General features: G+C 51.2%; 1 protein-coding gene across 1 annotated transcript in view; it reads left to right on the top strand.

The window, feature by feature from the left end:
- Window positions 1-2874: 2874 nt before the first annotated feature.
- The window catches only part of Igdcc4 (immunoglobulin superfamily DCC subclass member 4), a 37599-nt gene continuing 26135 nt past the window's right edge, over window positions 2875-14338 (top strand). Inside the window, exons 1-3 of the mRNA XM_076850953.2 lie at window positions 2875-2978; window positions 12652-13002; window positions 13697-13838. Coding sequence (XP_076707068.2) covers window positions 2909-2978; window positions 12652-13002; window positions 13697-13838 — 563 coding nt within the window. The 5' untranslated portion in view covers window positions 2875-2908. The remainder of the gene's footprint in view (window positions 2979-12651; window positions 13003-13696; window positions 13839-14338) is intronic.

Here is a 14338-nt window from a genome sequence, read left to right as displayed (position 1 = left end):
TCCTATCCTCTGCTTATTTCCTTGGAAACCCTTCCCTGCCTCTCCCCAAGTCTGGCCTGAGTGCCCTGCCTCCCTGTTCCCATCATGGCCTACCTCACATGGTATTATAATTGCCTACTTGCCTGTCTCCCTTGCTAGTCTAAGTGCCATGCTGGCACGAGCCCTCTTACTTACCACTGTGTTCCCAGAGCCCAGAGCAGGGCCTGACCCATGATAGCTCTGTGAGTCTCTGTGGAGTCAATAATTGGATCTGCCACTTCGGGAACACTTCCTCTTCTCTCACAGAACAGAGCCTCTGCAGAGGGTGCTTCTGCTGCCATACCCGTCAGTTCTATCTCCTTAACTTGTCAAAACTCAGTTCAAAAATCCACAACAATCAACAGTTCTGTGAAGCCTTCTTTCTCAGACTTAATGTCGCCAGGCCCCACACACATTTATTCTCCCTTCTTGCTTCCATCCTCCTTGCCACCCCATATCACTTAGGACCCTATTGATCCTGTAGAAAGTAACTTTTTACCCTGGCCCCTGGCACCTACACAGTGCTGGCTATTGTGCTAGATCCTTGGATTTTAGCAGTGAACCTAGCTAGTAAAAATCCCTGTCCTTGCTGGATATGTAGAGTACCATTGTATCCCAGTCACTTCAGAGGTGAAAACAGGAGGATCACAAGCGCAAGGCCATCCTGAACAACCTAGCAAGACCTTGTATCTAAAATACAAAAAGGGCTGTGGATGTACCTAGGTAGTAGAGTACCATAGCACCCCCAGATTCAATTCTCAGGATTTTGGGGAAAAAAATCTTGTCCTCATGAAGCTCACATTGGAGGTGGGACAGGCTATAAATAAGTAGGGCTGGGGGTGTACCTCAACCTTAAAGTGCTTGCCTAGTATTCATGAGGCTCTGGGCTGAATCCCCAGAGCTGCAAAACAAACAAACAAAAAAGAGAAGAAAAGAAATAGAATGAGAATCTGTTAGAAAGTAATGAGTGTTGCAGACAAGAATAGAGCAGGGAAGAGGGACAGGGATAGATAGCAGGGGAGGTTGGAGGAAGCCTGGAAATCTTAGGACGAGGCACAGACCTCCAGATTTGCACTGGCTGGGCAAAGGTCTGGAAAGGGGCGCCACATATGATCCAATTCCACACAGGGGTTATTATGACCAGAGAGGTGGTGAGCAAAGGGGACAGTATAGAAAAGGAGGATAGAGAGGAAAAACAAGTCTCCAGATCAGACAGGCCTGTGGGTCATAAGAAGGACTTTGGCTTTTGCTCTGAGATAGGAACCACCGGTAAGTTTTGGGCAAAGATATGACCTGATCTCCTCTTAACAGAGCCACCCTGGCTGCTATATTGACTAAAGGGGAGCAAAGGCAGAAATGAGGCCATGAGGAGGCTACTGTAATAAAGTGATAGGGGAGGGTGCTTGAAGCAAAGTGGTAGAATCAGAGAGTAGTGGGAAATCAAAGATTCTACATTTTTTACCTGAGCAATAAGAAGTATGGAGCTGCTAGAAGTTGAAATGAAGACTATGGGAGGAGTAGGATTGATGGGAAGATCAGGATGTAACCAGAGGACAAATGGAACTTTGAGCAAGTACCTGAGTACCCAAATCTGGGCTTCAGAGGAGATGGTCCAGGCTGGAGGTATACATTTGAGCATCACCAGCATAAAGATGCTCTTCAAAGCCTTGAAGACCAGATGAGATCTCTAAGGAAGCAAGTGTTCCAAGGATCGGTGAGTGATCCACCAGATCAAATGCTGCTGAGGAGTCCAGAAAAAATGAGGCCGGTCAGTGAATGAATAAATATCAGATTCCTTTAGATTTGCAAAGTACAGGCATGATAATGGTTAACTGACAATAAATGGGTACAGAGACAAGATGGATGTAACTCACAGAACACTGGGAGACACAGGGAATGGAATGGCATCTTTGTGTTGAGAGGGACCTTAAAGAGATCTTTTAATCTGTACACCTCTCTCTATCCTTCCTGACGACCGAATCCCTAGTTCTAGAATAAGAAATATCTGTGGGATACTGGGGCAACTAATCTGGGTATGCCATTTAGACAAAGCACAGGTGAAGAATGGGAGAAAGGGTTGCTCAATAAATGCTGGACAGCAGATACAGAGATAAATTGGAGATGATGATCTCCTGGACTCAGGTCTTGCATCTGCTGTTTCCTGATCTCCTGTTCTTCAGAAAACTCACTTCACATGCCCAAATCTCAGTTCCACGGTATGTAAAATGGGAGCAAGCAAAATTCCTTGTTCCTCCCACGGTTGAAGTGAAGTCTGAATATAGTACTGTCTGTCCTCAGTGGGTCTGTTGATGCGGCATGTGAAGAAGTGAAACAGGATTCAGGCCAGGACCTAAGCTGGAATGGAATGGACAGAGCTCGGTGGCAAAAGAGGGCCATCTAGACTGAGACCAAAGTCTTGCATCTGCCTCCATTGAGCCTGGAACAGAGATGAAGGAGACCCTGAGGCAGTGATAGGGAAAAGAGATGGAGACACCGAGGCAGAGACCCGGAGACCCAGAGGCAGGGAGACTAAGAGATAAACAGACCCCAAAACAAGCGGCCTCAGAGGGGCCCCAGGAGACCGGGAGAAGGCGAGGTACTGGAGCCCAGACCCTGCCAGAGCAGCGATCCCGCGCAGCGCAGGGTCCCAGTGGGACTCCGGCGGCCGCCCTCACTGGGCGCCCCCGCCTGGGCCGCTCGCCCAAGATGGCGATGGAGGGGCGGGCGAGGCGGCAGCGGCCCCGGCCCCCGCTCGGGCCCGGGCCCCCGAGGCCGCGCCCCCGCCCGCGGCGCCGCGCCTCCCCGGGCCACTGACGCCCGGCGCGCCCTCCCCCCGCGGCAGCGGTCGAGGCGCCGGGAGGCGGCGGCGGCGGCGGCCCGACCCGGCCCCATGGCGCGGGGGGACGCTGGCCGCGGCCGCGGGCTCATCGCGCTGACCTTCTGCCTGCTGGCCGCGCGCGGTAAGGGCGGGCGCCGCGGCAGTGGCGGGAGTGGCTGCGGTGGGTCGGTGCGCCCGCGCCCAGGGCTGCGCTGGGCTGTGGGGCTGGCGTGCGTCCCCGGTCCGAGTGAGTGCTGGGGCCGTGGTCGCGAGTCCTTGTGCCTGTTATGCCTGCGCGTGGGGACTGCGGGACGCGGCCGGGGGTCGTTAGCGGAGCGTTCTTGTCCGCAGGGAGTGTGTGTCCTTGGTTCGCAGAGTCTGGAGTTGTGTGTGTGTGTGTGTGTGTGTGTGTGTGTGTGTGTGTGTGTGACTGAGGGGTGTCCTACTGGCGTACGTGTCCGCAGTGCGTGCCATGGTCGCAGCGCGGCATCCGTGGCGCGAGCGGCTGTGGTGTCGGTGGCTCGCTCAGGGCATGCTCTGCTGTGCCCGCATGTGTCTCCGGGCTGAAGGTGTGTGAGAAAGAGGAGGGGAGTGGGAGTGTGTGCGTGCACCTCCATTTGTGTCGAGTGCGTGTGTAACTGTGTTTATGGGGCTGAGCTAATATTTTGGCCTTGGCTTTTGGGGAGTGTCCTTGTCCGTGTTTGGGGGGACAGCAGTAGATTCCAGATTGACTGAGGAAGACGGTGACAAAACACTCAACTTTGCCCAGTGGGTGTGGTCCCTAGGGCCAGTTGGGGGTGGGGGTGGAGGTCTTGCTCCCCCAAACCTGTGACCTGGAGTGGATTGGGGGATGGGGCAGGAAACCAGTTGCTTTCATGGACGTTTCCAACACTCTCAGGATGGGACGCGTGTCATGCCTGCCCCACCCCCAAAGGGCCGACCAGGAAAGCGTGGACGAGGTCAGCAAGGCCTCCTCCAGTTCCCCACCCAGGGCGAGGTAGGGGTAGGGCCAGAAGCCACAGTTGCCGAAGCTGGAGAGAGGGCTGGGGAGGGGGTGACGGAACCCCCAAGTGTGTGTGGCCAGGGCTCCTTCTACCCACAGCCTCTAGCTTTCGGTGGGTTGTGCGTCTGTTGGGCGGCCCACGGGACGGTAGGTGGTAGGGCTGGGAGGGGGATGGGCTGCCCGCTTTGTTCGCCTACTTCTTGCCTTCCCTGTGGAGGGGGGAGCTGAGGAGGTGTCCGGGGAGAGTCGGGGAGGGACTTGTCGGTGGGGGTGGGGAGGGGGATTTCTCTCCAGCTGCTGCGGCTTTCCAGAGAGACTCAGCCAGGCCACGTGGGAGAGAGGCAGGGAGGGCGATGTCGCGGGGGAAGGAGCCTCAGCCTGGCCAACCCCAAGCCCATCTCCAGGAAAACCGCGGGTGGGAAAGTTTAAGGAACTGTTGGGACCCCTTCTCTCCGTACAAAGACACGCCCCTTTCCAGCCTGGACTGTGGACTGGGCTGGACGCCTTGGCTCGGGCAGCGGAAGCTGGGGGCCCCCGGAGTTCTGTCAGGTGAAAGCGGCCAGGAAGTGTCAGAGAGGCTTCTGTCTTCCCGAGCCCAGAGGATTAAAAAATAGTTTTGCCCCTTCTCCCGCCCTTCCTTTCCAAGAGCTCCAGGAACGAACTTAGTGTTACCCAGCAAAGAGGGATCAGGGTTGGGAATTGCACCCACACTTTATGGAATACCGTTGGGGCCTCTGGCAAGGGGCTTAGCTTCCCTTTGGAGACCTGGCCTCTCCTGGCTCCTGAGTGCACAAGGCGGGAGAGGGCCCAAGCTGCCTGCGCTCTGACCTGGTACAACATCTACTCTGCTTGCCCTGGCCCCCCCTCCTTTGAGTGTGCAAAGCCCAACAGGCCTGGGGACACGTCTATAGAGTTCTGATTAACCACCCTAATCTGGACCAAAGTCATTCATTCGTTCCACAGTATTTACTGAACAATTTGTATAGGCTAACATGTGCCTAGAATATAGTAAATAAAAAGTCAGACCAAGTCCCTAGTGGGGAGTTTTCAGTTGTGGGGTGGAGGAAGACAACTGACAAATACATTGCAGAAAAGAGGCTCCTAAGCCAGTCTGGGAAAGTCAGGAAAGGCTTCCTGGAGAAAGTGGTGAATAATAAGACTGAACAGAGGGGGAGCCAGTCCTGTGCAAGGATAATGATGACAAGAAAGTTTTCCAGAGAACAGCATGTGCAAATAAATACTCAGAGGTGATTGAGTTTAGATCATTGAATGAAGCTAAATTCCGCTGAAATTGAGAATGCAAGTTGTGGGAGTTAGGCAGGTAGGAGTGGGATGGGCCAGGGATCAGGAGTATCTGGAGAGGAGGCTGAAGAGGGCAGCCAGACTCAGCTCACAAAGGGCAGTGTCAGCTCTGCCACAGTTTCTAGCCTGAAAGTCCCTGGTGAATCCTGGGCTCAGCTTTGCATCGGCTCACTCCAGCCAGTGTGGAGAATTGATTGGACAGGCCTGGAGGCAGGAAGCTCCAGCTTCTTGGGAGGCTGTAGTAGTAATCCAAAAGAAAGGATGGTGGCAACTTGCAAAGTAGCAGTTGGGGTGGCCAGAGTGACTGGATCCTAGAGATATTAAGGAAATGGAATCAGGAGGACTAGGATAGATTAAGTTTGTAGGGAGTAAGGAAGAGGAAAATAAAAAATAATAGACTGATCAGCCACCCCACCATGGGACAGGATTATGACAGTGACTGCCCCTCTTCTTGTCAGCATTGTCCTTGAGTCAGGGATTGGAGACCATACAAACATTTTTTAGGAAAGGAACTCTTGCTTGGGGACAGTGATGGAAAGCTGGGCTTTTTCACCACATGAAAGAAGTGGGACTCCCCTTTCCACCCAAGTTAGACTTTGGGGTGTGAATAACAACAGGAGGACCCAAGGATATGGGAGCATTCTCTTCACCTGGGAATACCGCCTTCCCTCCCATCCATTTCTAGGCTCAGAGGCCAGTCTCAGTCAGTTGGGGTGGCCCTCTCTAAATACCATCTTTGAGGTTAGGAGTCAGGTCAAACATTGGGAACTTCTCTTAATAGTGAATCTTATCCAGAAGTTATCGAAACCTTCAAGCGCTTTCATCGCCTAGTTAATAGCACATTTATGTGAAAATTAATATTTCCTGTCTTTTCTCTTAAAGTTAAGGGATCTCACAATTAGAGCATACAGAATATCAGCACTGAAAGAGACCTAGGAATAATTTTAGCATAAACCCATTTTACAGATGAGAATGGAATAATTCCCAAAGTTACATAATTAGAGACTGAACTGGGGCTAGAACCAGTCTCCTGGCTCTTGGACATTGTACTGTAAGGCCAGAGCAGCCACCCTTTCCAGGGATTTGGAACAAAACATACCCAAGTTCACCCTCTTTGCACTTCTCTCTTCTCTCCACCAAATGAGAAGTTATCAGCTTCAGGCTTGCCCTGTTCTCATATTCAGTCAATCTGGGATCCACCCTTTTCCTTGTCTCACCCCTCAAACTCTTTCGGTTCCCTCCAGTGTCTCTGAGGTAGAGCAACCAGTCTTGACATAGAATTCCAGATGCAAAACAGATGTCATTGCTAGACAGGCCTGGGGGCTCCCGGTATCCAGGAGAACAGGAGGAGTAAGAGTGGCCCTGAGAGATAGGACCCTACCCTGGTCAGAGGTGGGTGACCGAAGCTAGAAGTTGGGGAAGAAGGACCCACATGCTGTTTCTGAGCCAGCAGAGCTGCCAGCTTCTTTAATGCTGGGGCTCAGGCATCCTTTGGATTTGGAGGATGGTGGAATCCTTGGAGTCAGGGAAGCGGAAGATCAATAATCTCTCTCTCAGGTGCAGACCCAAGACTCCTGGATGATTTGATAAGGGGCTCATTACCTTGTCACATAGTTTGGAGGACGGAGTTCTGATGAGTGAGCAGAGAGCATACTGGGAGACACAGGTGGGTGCAGGAGAAAGATATTTTTAACCATTGAGCCATATAACAGGAGAACAGGGAAGCTAATGAACTCCTAGCCCTGGTAAGATTTAGGTAGAGTTTCTTTCAGTGTGCATTTGCTGTTCTATGTGCTTTTGAAGCATTTTGTTAGGTGTCTAGTAGGTGTTGTGTGGTATGCTCAGGAGTTTCCAGAAGTATTATTTTCATCACCCCTAACCCTAAGGGAGTTGTTATTATTTTTACAGATAAGAAGACTGAGGCTTGGAAAAGCATGACGGGCTTTTCGTCTCATTTTTTCAAGTGACTCTGCATGCCCACCCATCCATTCAAGTTATGTGTATTGAGCACCTTCTATGTGTCAGGCTCTGTTCTAGACACTAAAGTGGTACACAGCTGGCTAGAAAGCAATCATGAGTCTGTTGCCTAACTGGAGAAAAAGACAAGTCAAAAATCTAGACCAAGGGACTGAGGATGTAGCTCAGTTGGTAGAGTGCTTGTCTCGCATGCACAAGGCCCTAGGTTCAATCCCCAGCACCACCAAAAAAAAAAAAAAAGAAAAAAAAAAAATCCTAGAGCAATGACTACCGTGATGCAGATGCCCAGCATTCTGTGGGGTGGAGAAAGAAGAGGTATCAAAATCAGACAGGGTGTCACACCAGGTTCCAGGGAAAGGGAAGAGCGCCTATGGCACATGGAACTGAAAGTGGTTTGCTATGTATGGCGGAGGACTGGTGGGAGTCTCAGGGGAGCAGGAGGTAGGCAGGCCAAGCCCCGGTGTGGTTTGCTGCTGACGCTGAGCCTCTCCACTCCAGAGGGAGGGTCAAGGCCTTCCTTGTGTCCCAGGCAACGCCCCAACTCTCCTTCCAGCTGTTGGTGGGCAGGGCTTAGTGCGGGGAGGGGAGGGCCGGTGGCGGGTAAGGGAGAGGCTCAGACTCTGGAAGAAACTGACTTGTGTCCCCTGGGAGGAGAGAGCAGTGGTGGTGTCCTGGAGAACTGCCCTGAGGAAAACAAGCTGCAAATTTGTTGGGTCCTGAAACTTAGAAGTGGCAAGGAACCGATGTTTGGCAATTTCTGGGCCTAATGGAGAGAGGGACTTGGTTTTGATCCCCTCTCCCACCCCCTTCCCCTGGAGGCTGGAACTCACCCTGGGCTCCCTTCAGCCCACCAAAGGGTACTGAGCTGGCCCTGGGCATGGCAGCAAATCTCCTTTCTGTCTGAGTTCTAATTAGCTTCATAAAACCAGTATAAGTGGGTAAAATAATGTGTCAAAAAAAAAAAGAGACTGAGAAATGGCTCTGGGGTTCCCAAATGCAGAGACTCTGGGTCTCACCAGGTGTCACAGAAAAGATTAAGGAGAAGGGATTGTGGGGGAGGGAGGCCCCTTCCAGGCAGAGAACTGGCCCCAGTTCTGGTAGGCATGGTGTGTCAGACCCAGGCCTGGGAGGGACCGCTCAAAATCCTGTGGGAGGGGCTTTAGGGGTCTGCCCTGCAGTGCAATGGTGGTGGTGGTGGTGGCAGGAAAGGGGTAGCTAGACAAACAAGGTCTGCTCCAAAGAGCATCACTTTTATGAAAAGATTGTATGCAGTATTATATATAACTATGATGTACCAATACAAAATTTAAAAAATAAATTACAATGTGGTTAGCCTTAAAACAAAGATTTGATGGTGAAGGAACCACATTTATATTAACATTGCAGCTGGGCGAGATGGCACACGTCTGTAATCCCAGCAGCTTGGGAACCTGAGGCAGGAGGATCTCTAGTTCAAAGCCGGCCTCATCAATTATCAAGGTCCTAAGCAACTCAGTGAGACCCTGTCTCTAAATAAAATACAAAAAGAGGGCTGGGGTTGTAGCTCAGTGGTACCGCACTTGCCTAGCATGGGTGAGGCACCAGGTTTGATTCTCAGCAACACATAAAAATAAATAAAATAAAATAAAGGTATTGTGTCCATCTTCAACTAAATAAATAAATAAATAAAATACAAAAAGAGCTGGGGATGTGGTCCAGTGGTTGAATGCCCTGAGTTCAATCCCTAGTACTGAAAAAACCAAACCAAAACAAAACATTGCTGCTTTGTAGAAAAGAATGGACAGTGTACTAGAAGTTTAAAAATAAAAACATTTCAGGCAAACAGGGTACCTCATATGTACCTTCTCTGCTGTTAGGAGAATTTGATGAAAATGTTTGAGAAATTTGGAGACTCCCCATTTTAAGTTGAGGAAACTGAAGCTGAATAGAGGAAAGAAACTGATCCAAGATCATGCAACATTGCAATGACTGGACCTAGAGCCAGAGTCTAACTCCAAAGTCAAAGTTTGTCCCATCACATCCCGTGTTTGTTTAGGCAAGAGGAAAATAGGCAGGGGACCTTCAAGTGGCCTTTGATGTGAGACTCAAGAAAAACTGCAATTGGGGAAAGCAGGCGCAGCCTCACAGAGAGGCTGGCAGTGTGGGTGGAGTCCCCAAAGTACCAGTCTGAGGCACAGTAGTCAGGTGGGGCACTGAGGCAGAGAAAAACCTCTTACTCAGGAGCAAGTGTCGGTGCAATGCTGGGTTCATCTCCAGAAAGTCAAAGAAAGGCTGAGCACAGTGGCACACGCCTGTAATCCCAGCCCCTCAGCTCAGGAGGCTGAAGCAGGAGGATGGAGAGTTCACAACTAGCCTAAGCAAGGGCAGGCGCTAAGCAACTCAGTGAGACCCTGTCTCTAAATAAAGGGGGGATGTGTGGCTCATTGGTTGAATGTTCCTGAGCTCAATATATGGTGTCCAAAAAAAAAAAAAAAAGGAAATTCACCCGGACTCTTGCCTCCCAGAGATATGAGACACCATCCTCACACACCTCTGGCCTCAAGTTCCCCACTTGTTGAATGAGGATCCTCAGATTTCACAGGCATTTCCACTAAAATGGGTCATCTTGGGATCCTGGCACAGCACTGCTGCTCTCTGAGGGGGACCCCCTGTTCTCTGCATCTCCATCTCTGCTGGTTTCCCTGTTTTGCCTTGCTGTGCTTCCTCAGAGGCGGGGAAGCCAGACATCTGCCGATCCATGAATATTCAGGAAGGGAATCGGAGCCTCCTCTGGGCTCCCCAGCCAGCCGCCAGCCCCTCTGGCCGCCGTCCTGCCCGCCAGAGCCCAGGCTGCTGACATACCCAGCAGCTGCTCAGGGCCCCAACTGTTCACATTGTTTGTTCAGCACGGCAGGGGATTTTCCAAGCCCTGGACGTACTTTAGGGGGCGGGGAGGCTGCCCGAGGGCCCAGGGATTCATGTCATGTGGGGCTTTTTTCTCCCCTGAAACCCAAACCAACTGCTCAGCGGCTGGAACAGGGCATTTTGAAGCCACTGGGCTGAGAGCCCGGGCTCGCCTTCCTCCAACCCCGTGTTTGAGTCAGGAAATTCAGGGCCTTAGAGATAGAAAGATCGGAGTGTTGAGTACAGCAGTCAGCATTCCTGCAACCTTTACAGCGGAGAAAGTGCACTTAAAGAATGAGCTCCCGTTCCTGGAGTGATGGCCGTTGGCTCTGGCCGGAGCCCTGACATATATCATCTCGTTTAATTCTCACAGGCTCTCAGTGTCATTTTCATTTTACACACGTGGAGACAGTCCCGGAGAGGTTAAGTGGCTTGTCACACAGCTGATAGGTAGTGCAGCAAGACTGTAATCTTTATCTTCTGCCCCAAGGTCAGTGGTCTTGCCACCACCATCACGTGACTGCTCTGAATGCCTGTTTGCTTTCTTCATTTAGAATGGAAACTCCGTGCAAGGGCAGGTGCTGCCTTCTCCCTCCCTGCACCCACCAGTCCTGAGGCCAGCTGTGCAGCTGGACATGTCCAGCAGAACTTCTCTGATGGATTAAGAGAGGTAGTCGTTTGCACAGGAACTTCTTGACCTTCAGTACTTCACACTGGAGTGTCGGGACCCTGGATTCTGCCCTAGTTCCCTTATCTCAGGGAGTCAGGACTCCTCCCCTTGGCCTTGCTCCTCTTTGGAGGTTGTGGAAAGGGAGGCTGGAAACATACTATAAGGATCTAAGTGTTGAAAGACAGACCGAATGTGCGTGTGTTTAGGCCACACAGTAGACTGTGAGAGACCTAGGTCTAGAACTAATGGTCTTCTGATTCTGTAGCCATCATGCTTTGTCCTGCATGTGGCACTGTCAGTCCCAATCTGCCTTATAATGAGTATGGGCGATGGTCCTCACCTGTGCCTCCGGTTTACTCTCAGACGTGCATTCTGTCCTGAAATGAAAAGTCAGGCCAGAGGATAAGAAGGGATCTTGAATTCTTATGGGACAGGAAGACAGCGAGTCAACCTTCTGGAAGGTACCAACCATTTTACAGAGAAATGGTGACGGGGCCTTGCTGAAATGTTGGTTGAGTTGCCTTTTGTGGTTTTTGCCTTGACCCTGGGGTGGCACTTCCTTCCTGCATTATTCCCTCCCTCTTCCCTTTGGTAAGGGCAATGTTGGGGGCTGCAGGCTTTTCTGGGGCCTGGGTCAGGAGACCCAGGTCTTGACTCCAGCCTCCTGTGTGTCCTTGCAGACATTAGCCTCAGGAAGAAGCCTCCAGAGCTGAAGAGGCCTGGAAAGAGCTGCGGGAGCCTCCTGTGGGCTTGCTTGGAGTCTAGCTAGAGCCTCGCCCCTACCTGGATGGACAGGGAGCACTTAGTTTTCCCAGCAGGGCTGCTCACCTGTCTGTTGTAGGGAAGAAGGGGATTCTGACTTTCTTTCATCCAGAAGGCTCCACAAACCAACTGGGACTTATTTTTATGTTGTTTATTCAATATATATATGGATTCACATGTTCTCACTCACTTACTTAAGTACTCTGAATACAGTTTTTTTGTTTTGTTTTGTTTTTTTTAGAATTTTTTTAGTATTTATTTTTTAGTTTTTGGCGGACACAACATCTTTGTTTGTATGTGGTGCTGAGGATCGAACCCGGGCCACACGCATGCCACGCGAGCGCACTACCGCTTGAGCCACATCCCCAGCCCTCTGAATACAGTTTAAATATTTCCTGGCTACAATAATTTTCTAGCCCTTGGCATATTTTTGGTGGGATAGTAGTGGTCAACATGAACTGCTGGGTTCCACTCTGTGCCTGGCCATGCTGCACTCTTCTCACACACCATCTCATTTAATGCTCACAGCAGCCCTACGAAGAAGGTTTTGTATTGTTTTGTTTTAATCAAGGTATAAATCACACACCACAAAATTCACCACATACAGTGTATAAGTCCATGGTTTTTAGCATATTGACTAGGTTGTACAGTGTTGGCAGCTATCTCGTTCTAGAACATTTTCACTGCCCCCAAAGAAACCTCATGCTCATTAGCAGCCACTCCCCATTCTTCTCTGCCCACAGCCCATGGGAACCATTACTTTATTCTCTGTCTTTATGGATTTGCCTATTATGGGCATTTCATGGAAATGAGATCATGCAGCATGTGGCATTTTGTGACTCGCGTCTTTCACGTGGCATGAAGTTTTCAAGGTTCATCCACATCGACACAAATATCAGTACCTCCTTCCTTTTCCCGGCTGAGTAATAGGTGTACCTGTTCATGGGGCGGGAGCATTTGGCTACTGTGTGTGATGCTGCTGTGAACTGGACCTTTTGGTGGGTGAAGAAGGTAAACAGTCGGGAAGCTGGGCACAGAGAAGTACAGCAGTTTCCCAGAATCACTGGGAGCAAGGGAAGAGCCAGGTCCAGGTCCAAGTCTTTCCAGGAGATCTCTTTCTTAGTGGTTGGACCTAACTCCTGGGTGGTGGCTCTGGAGCAGAGACTGGGAATGGGGAAGAACCATGCTGATAGCCCCTGTGTCTCCTCCTCTGTGCAGGAGAGTTGCTGTTGCCCCAGGAGTCAACTGTAGAGCTGAGCTGTGACGTGGGGCCGCTGCGTGTGATCTTGGGCCCAGAGCAGGCTGTAGTGCTGGACTGCAGTCTGGGGGCTGCTGCTGCTGGACCCCCCACCAGGGTGACGTGGAGCAAGGATGGAGATGCCCTGCCGGAGCTTGATCACCTGCACCTACTACCCAATGGCTCCCTGTGGCTGTCCCAGCCACTAGCACCTGATGACAGTGACGAGGCAGCCTCTGAGGCCTTGGCAGTCATTGAAGGCAGCTATTCCTGCCTGGCCCATGGTCCCCTTGGAGTGGTGGCCAGCCAGGCCGCTGTGGTCAAGCTTGCCAGTAAGTACTTGCATCTGGGGGCTGGAGCTGATGCCCAGGCAACCTGTAGTGTGGGATGTGGGATCTGAGTTGGTTACTTGCACAAATGCCTATCTCCCCAGCCCACTCCCCCGTCCCCTGCCTCTCTTCCTGCTCAGTGTCCCTTCCTGGTATTCTTACCCCCTCCCTGTTCAGTCTTCCTTCCCTCCTCTTCTCCACTTCTGTGTTCCTCCTTTTCTTGCCCTCTGAGCGTGGAGTTGTGCTGTCGTCCAGAAAGTCTGTCGAGAGGCTTGGGGGAGGTCACAGGTCCAACGGTGCCCCTCTAGGAGTCCCCCACACAGCGGGCAGCGTATATGGAGCTCTGTTGCCCTCCTACCCTGCTCTTGGGTGCTCAGGAACCACAACTCAGTAGCAAATAATTTGGGGGCCAAAAGAGGAGTGCATCTTACTGTAGTGTAACCATCATGGTGATGCCATGGAGATGCCATTTCAAGGGGACCTTGAAATTCATCCTGCCAGCAGCATCTGACCAATAGTCACCACTTTTTATCCATTGGTTACCTCTGTCCAGCTATCTCCCCAGCTATCTCCCCTCGTCTGAATTTGTTGTGCTATGCGTTTCCATGACTCTGTGTGAGTTCACTGTGCCCACTGTGGTGTGCCCCCCCATGCTCCTGTCCTGTCTCTGCCCATGTCTCACTGTCCTCATCTCCAGTGCTCGAGGACTTCTCTGTGCACCCGGAGCCTCAGATGGTGGAAGAGAATGGGACAGCTCGCTTTGAGTGCCACATTCAAGGGCTGCCAGACCCGGTCATTACTTGGGAGAAGGACCAGGTGACATTGCCTGAGGAGCCTCGGTGAGTGTCCCGTGGGAATGGGTCCCTGTGGGAATGGGTTCCCATGGGCAGGACAGACAGGACTCCAAGATGGGCTCAGAACTGGGATTCTTAGTGCCAATGTGGTCCCAGTTCCCAACTCCTAGCGCTCTGCTGGCCTTTTTTTTTTTTTAAATATATATTTTTAAATTATTGATGGACCTTTATTTTATTTACTTATTTATATGTACGCGGTGCTGAGAATCGAACCCAGGGCCTCACACGTGCTACGTGAGCACTCTACTGCTGAATCACAACCTCAGCCCTCTGCTGATCTTAAAGAGAAGTTAGACAAGAAGTTTTTGCTCCCTGGGAGGAAAGCTACTCACCAAGTCAACAAGAATCCATCAGAGCACATTAGTCTGACCGTGGCTCTGTTGAGGAGACTGAGGTCCAGAAGAGCTGTGGTCTGTCCAAGGCCATACTGTGAGACGTTGGCAGAATGTTGGTTTTTCACTCAGGGCCCTGAGGCTGAATAAAAA

The sequence above is a fragment of the Callospermophilus lateralis genome, chromosome 3 (assembly GCF_048772815.1).
Source record: "Callospermophilus lateralis isolate mCalLat2 chromosome 3, mCalLat2.hap1, whole genome shotgun sequence".
Classification (NCBI taxonomy): Eukaryota; Metazoa; Chordata; class Mammalia; order Rodentia; family Sciuridae; genus Callospermophilus; species Callospermophilus lateralis.
This window is presented reverse-complemented; position numbering and strand designations above follow the sequence as displayed.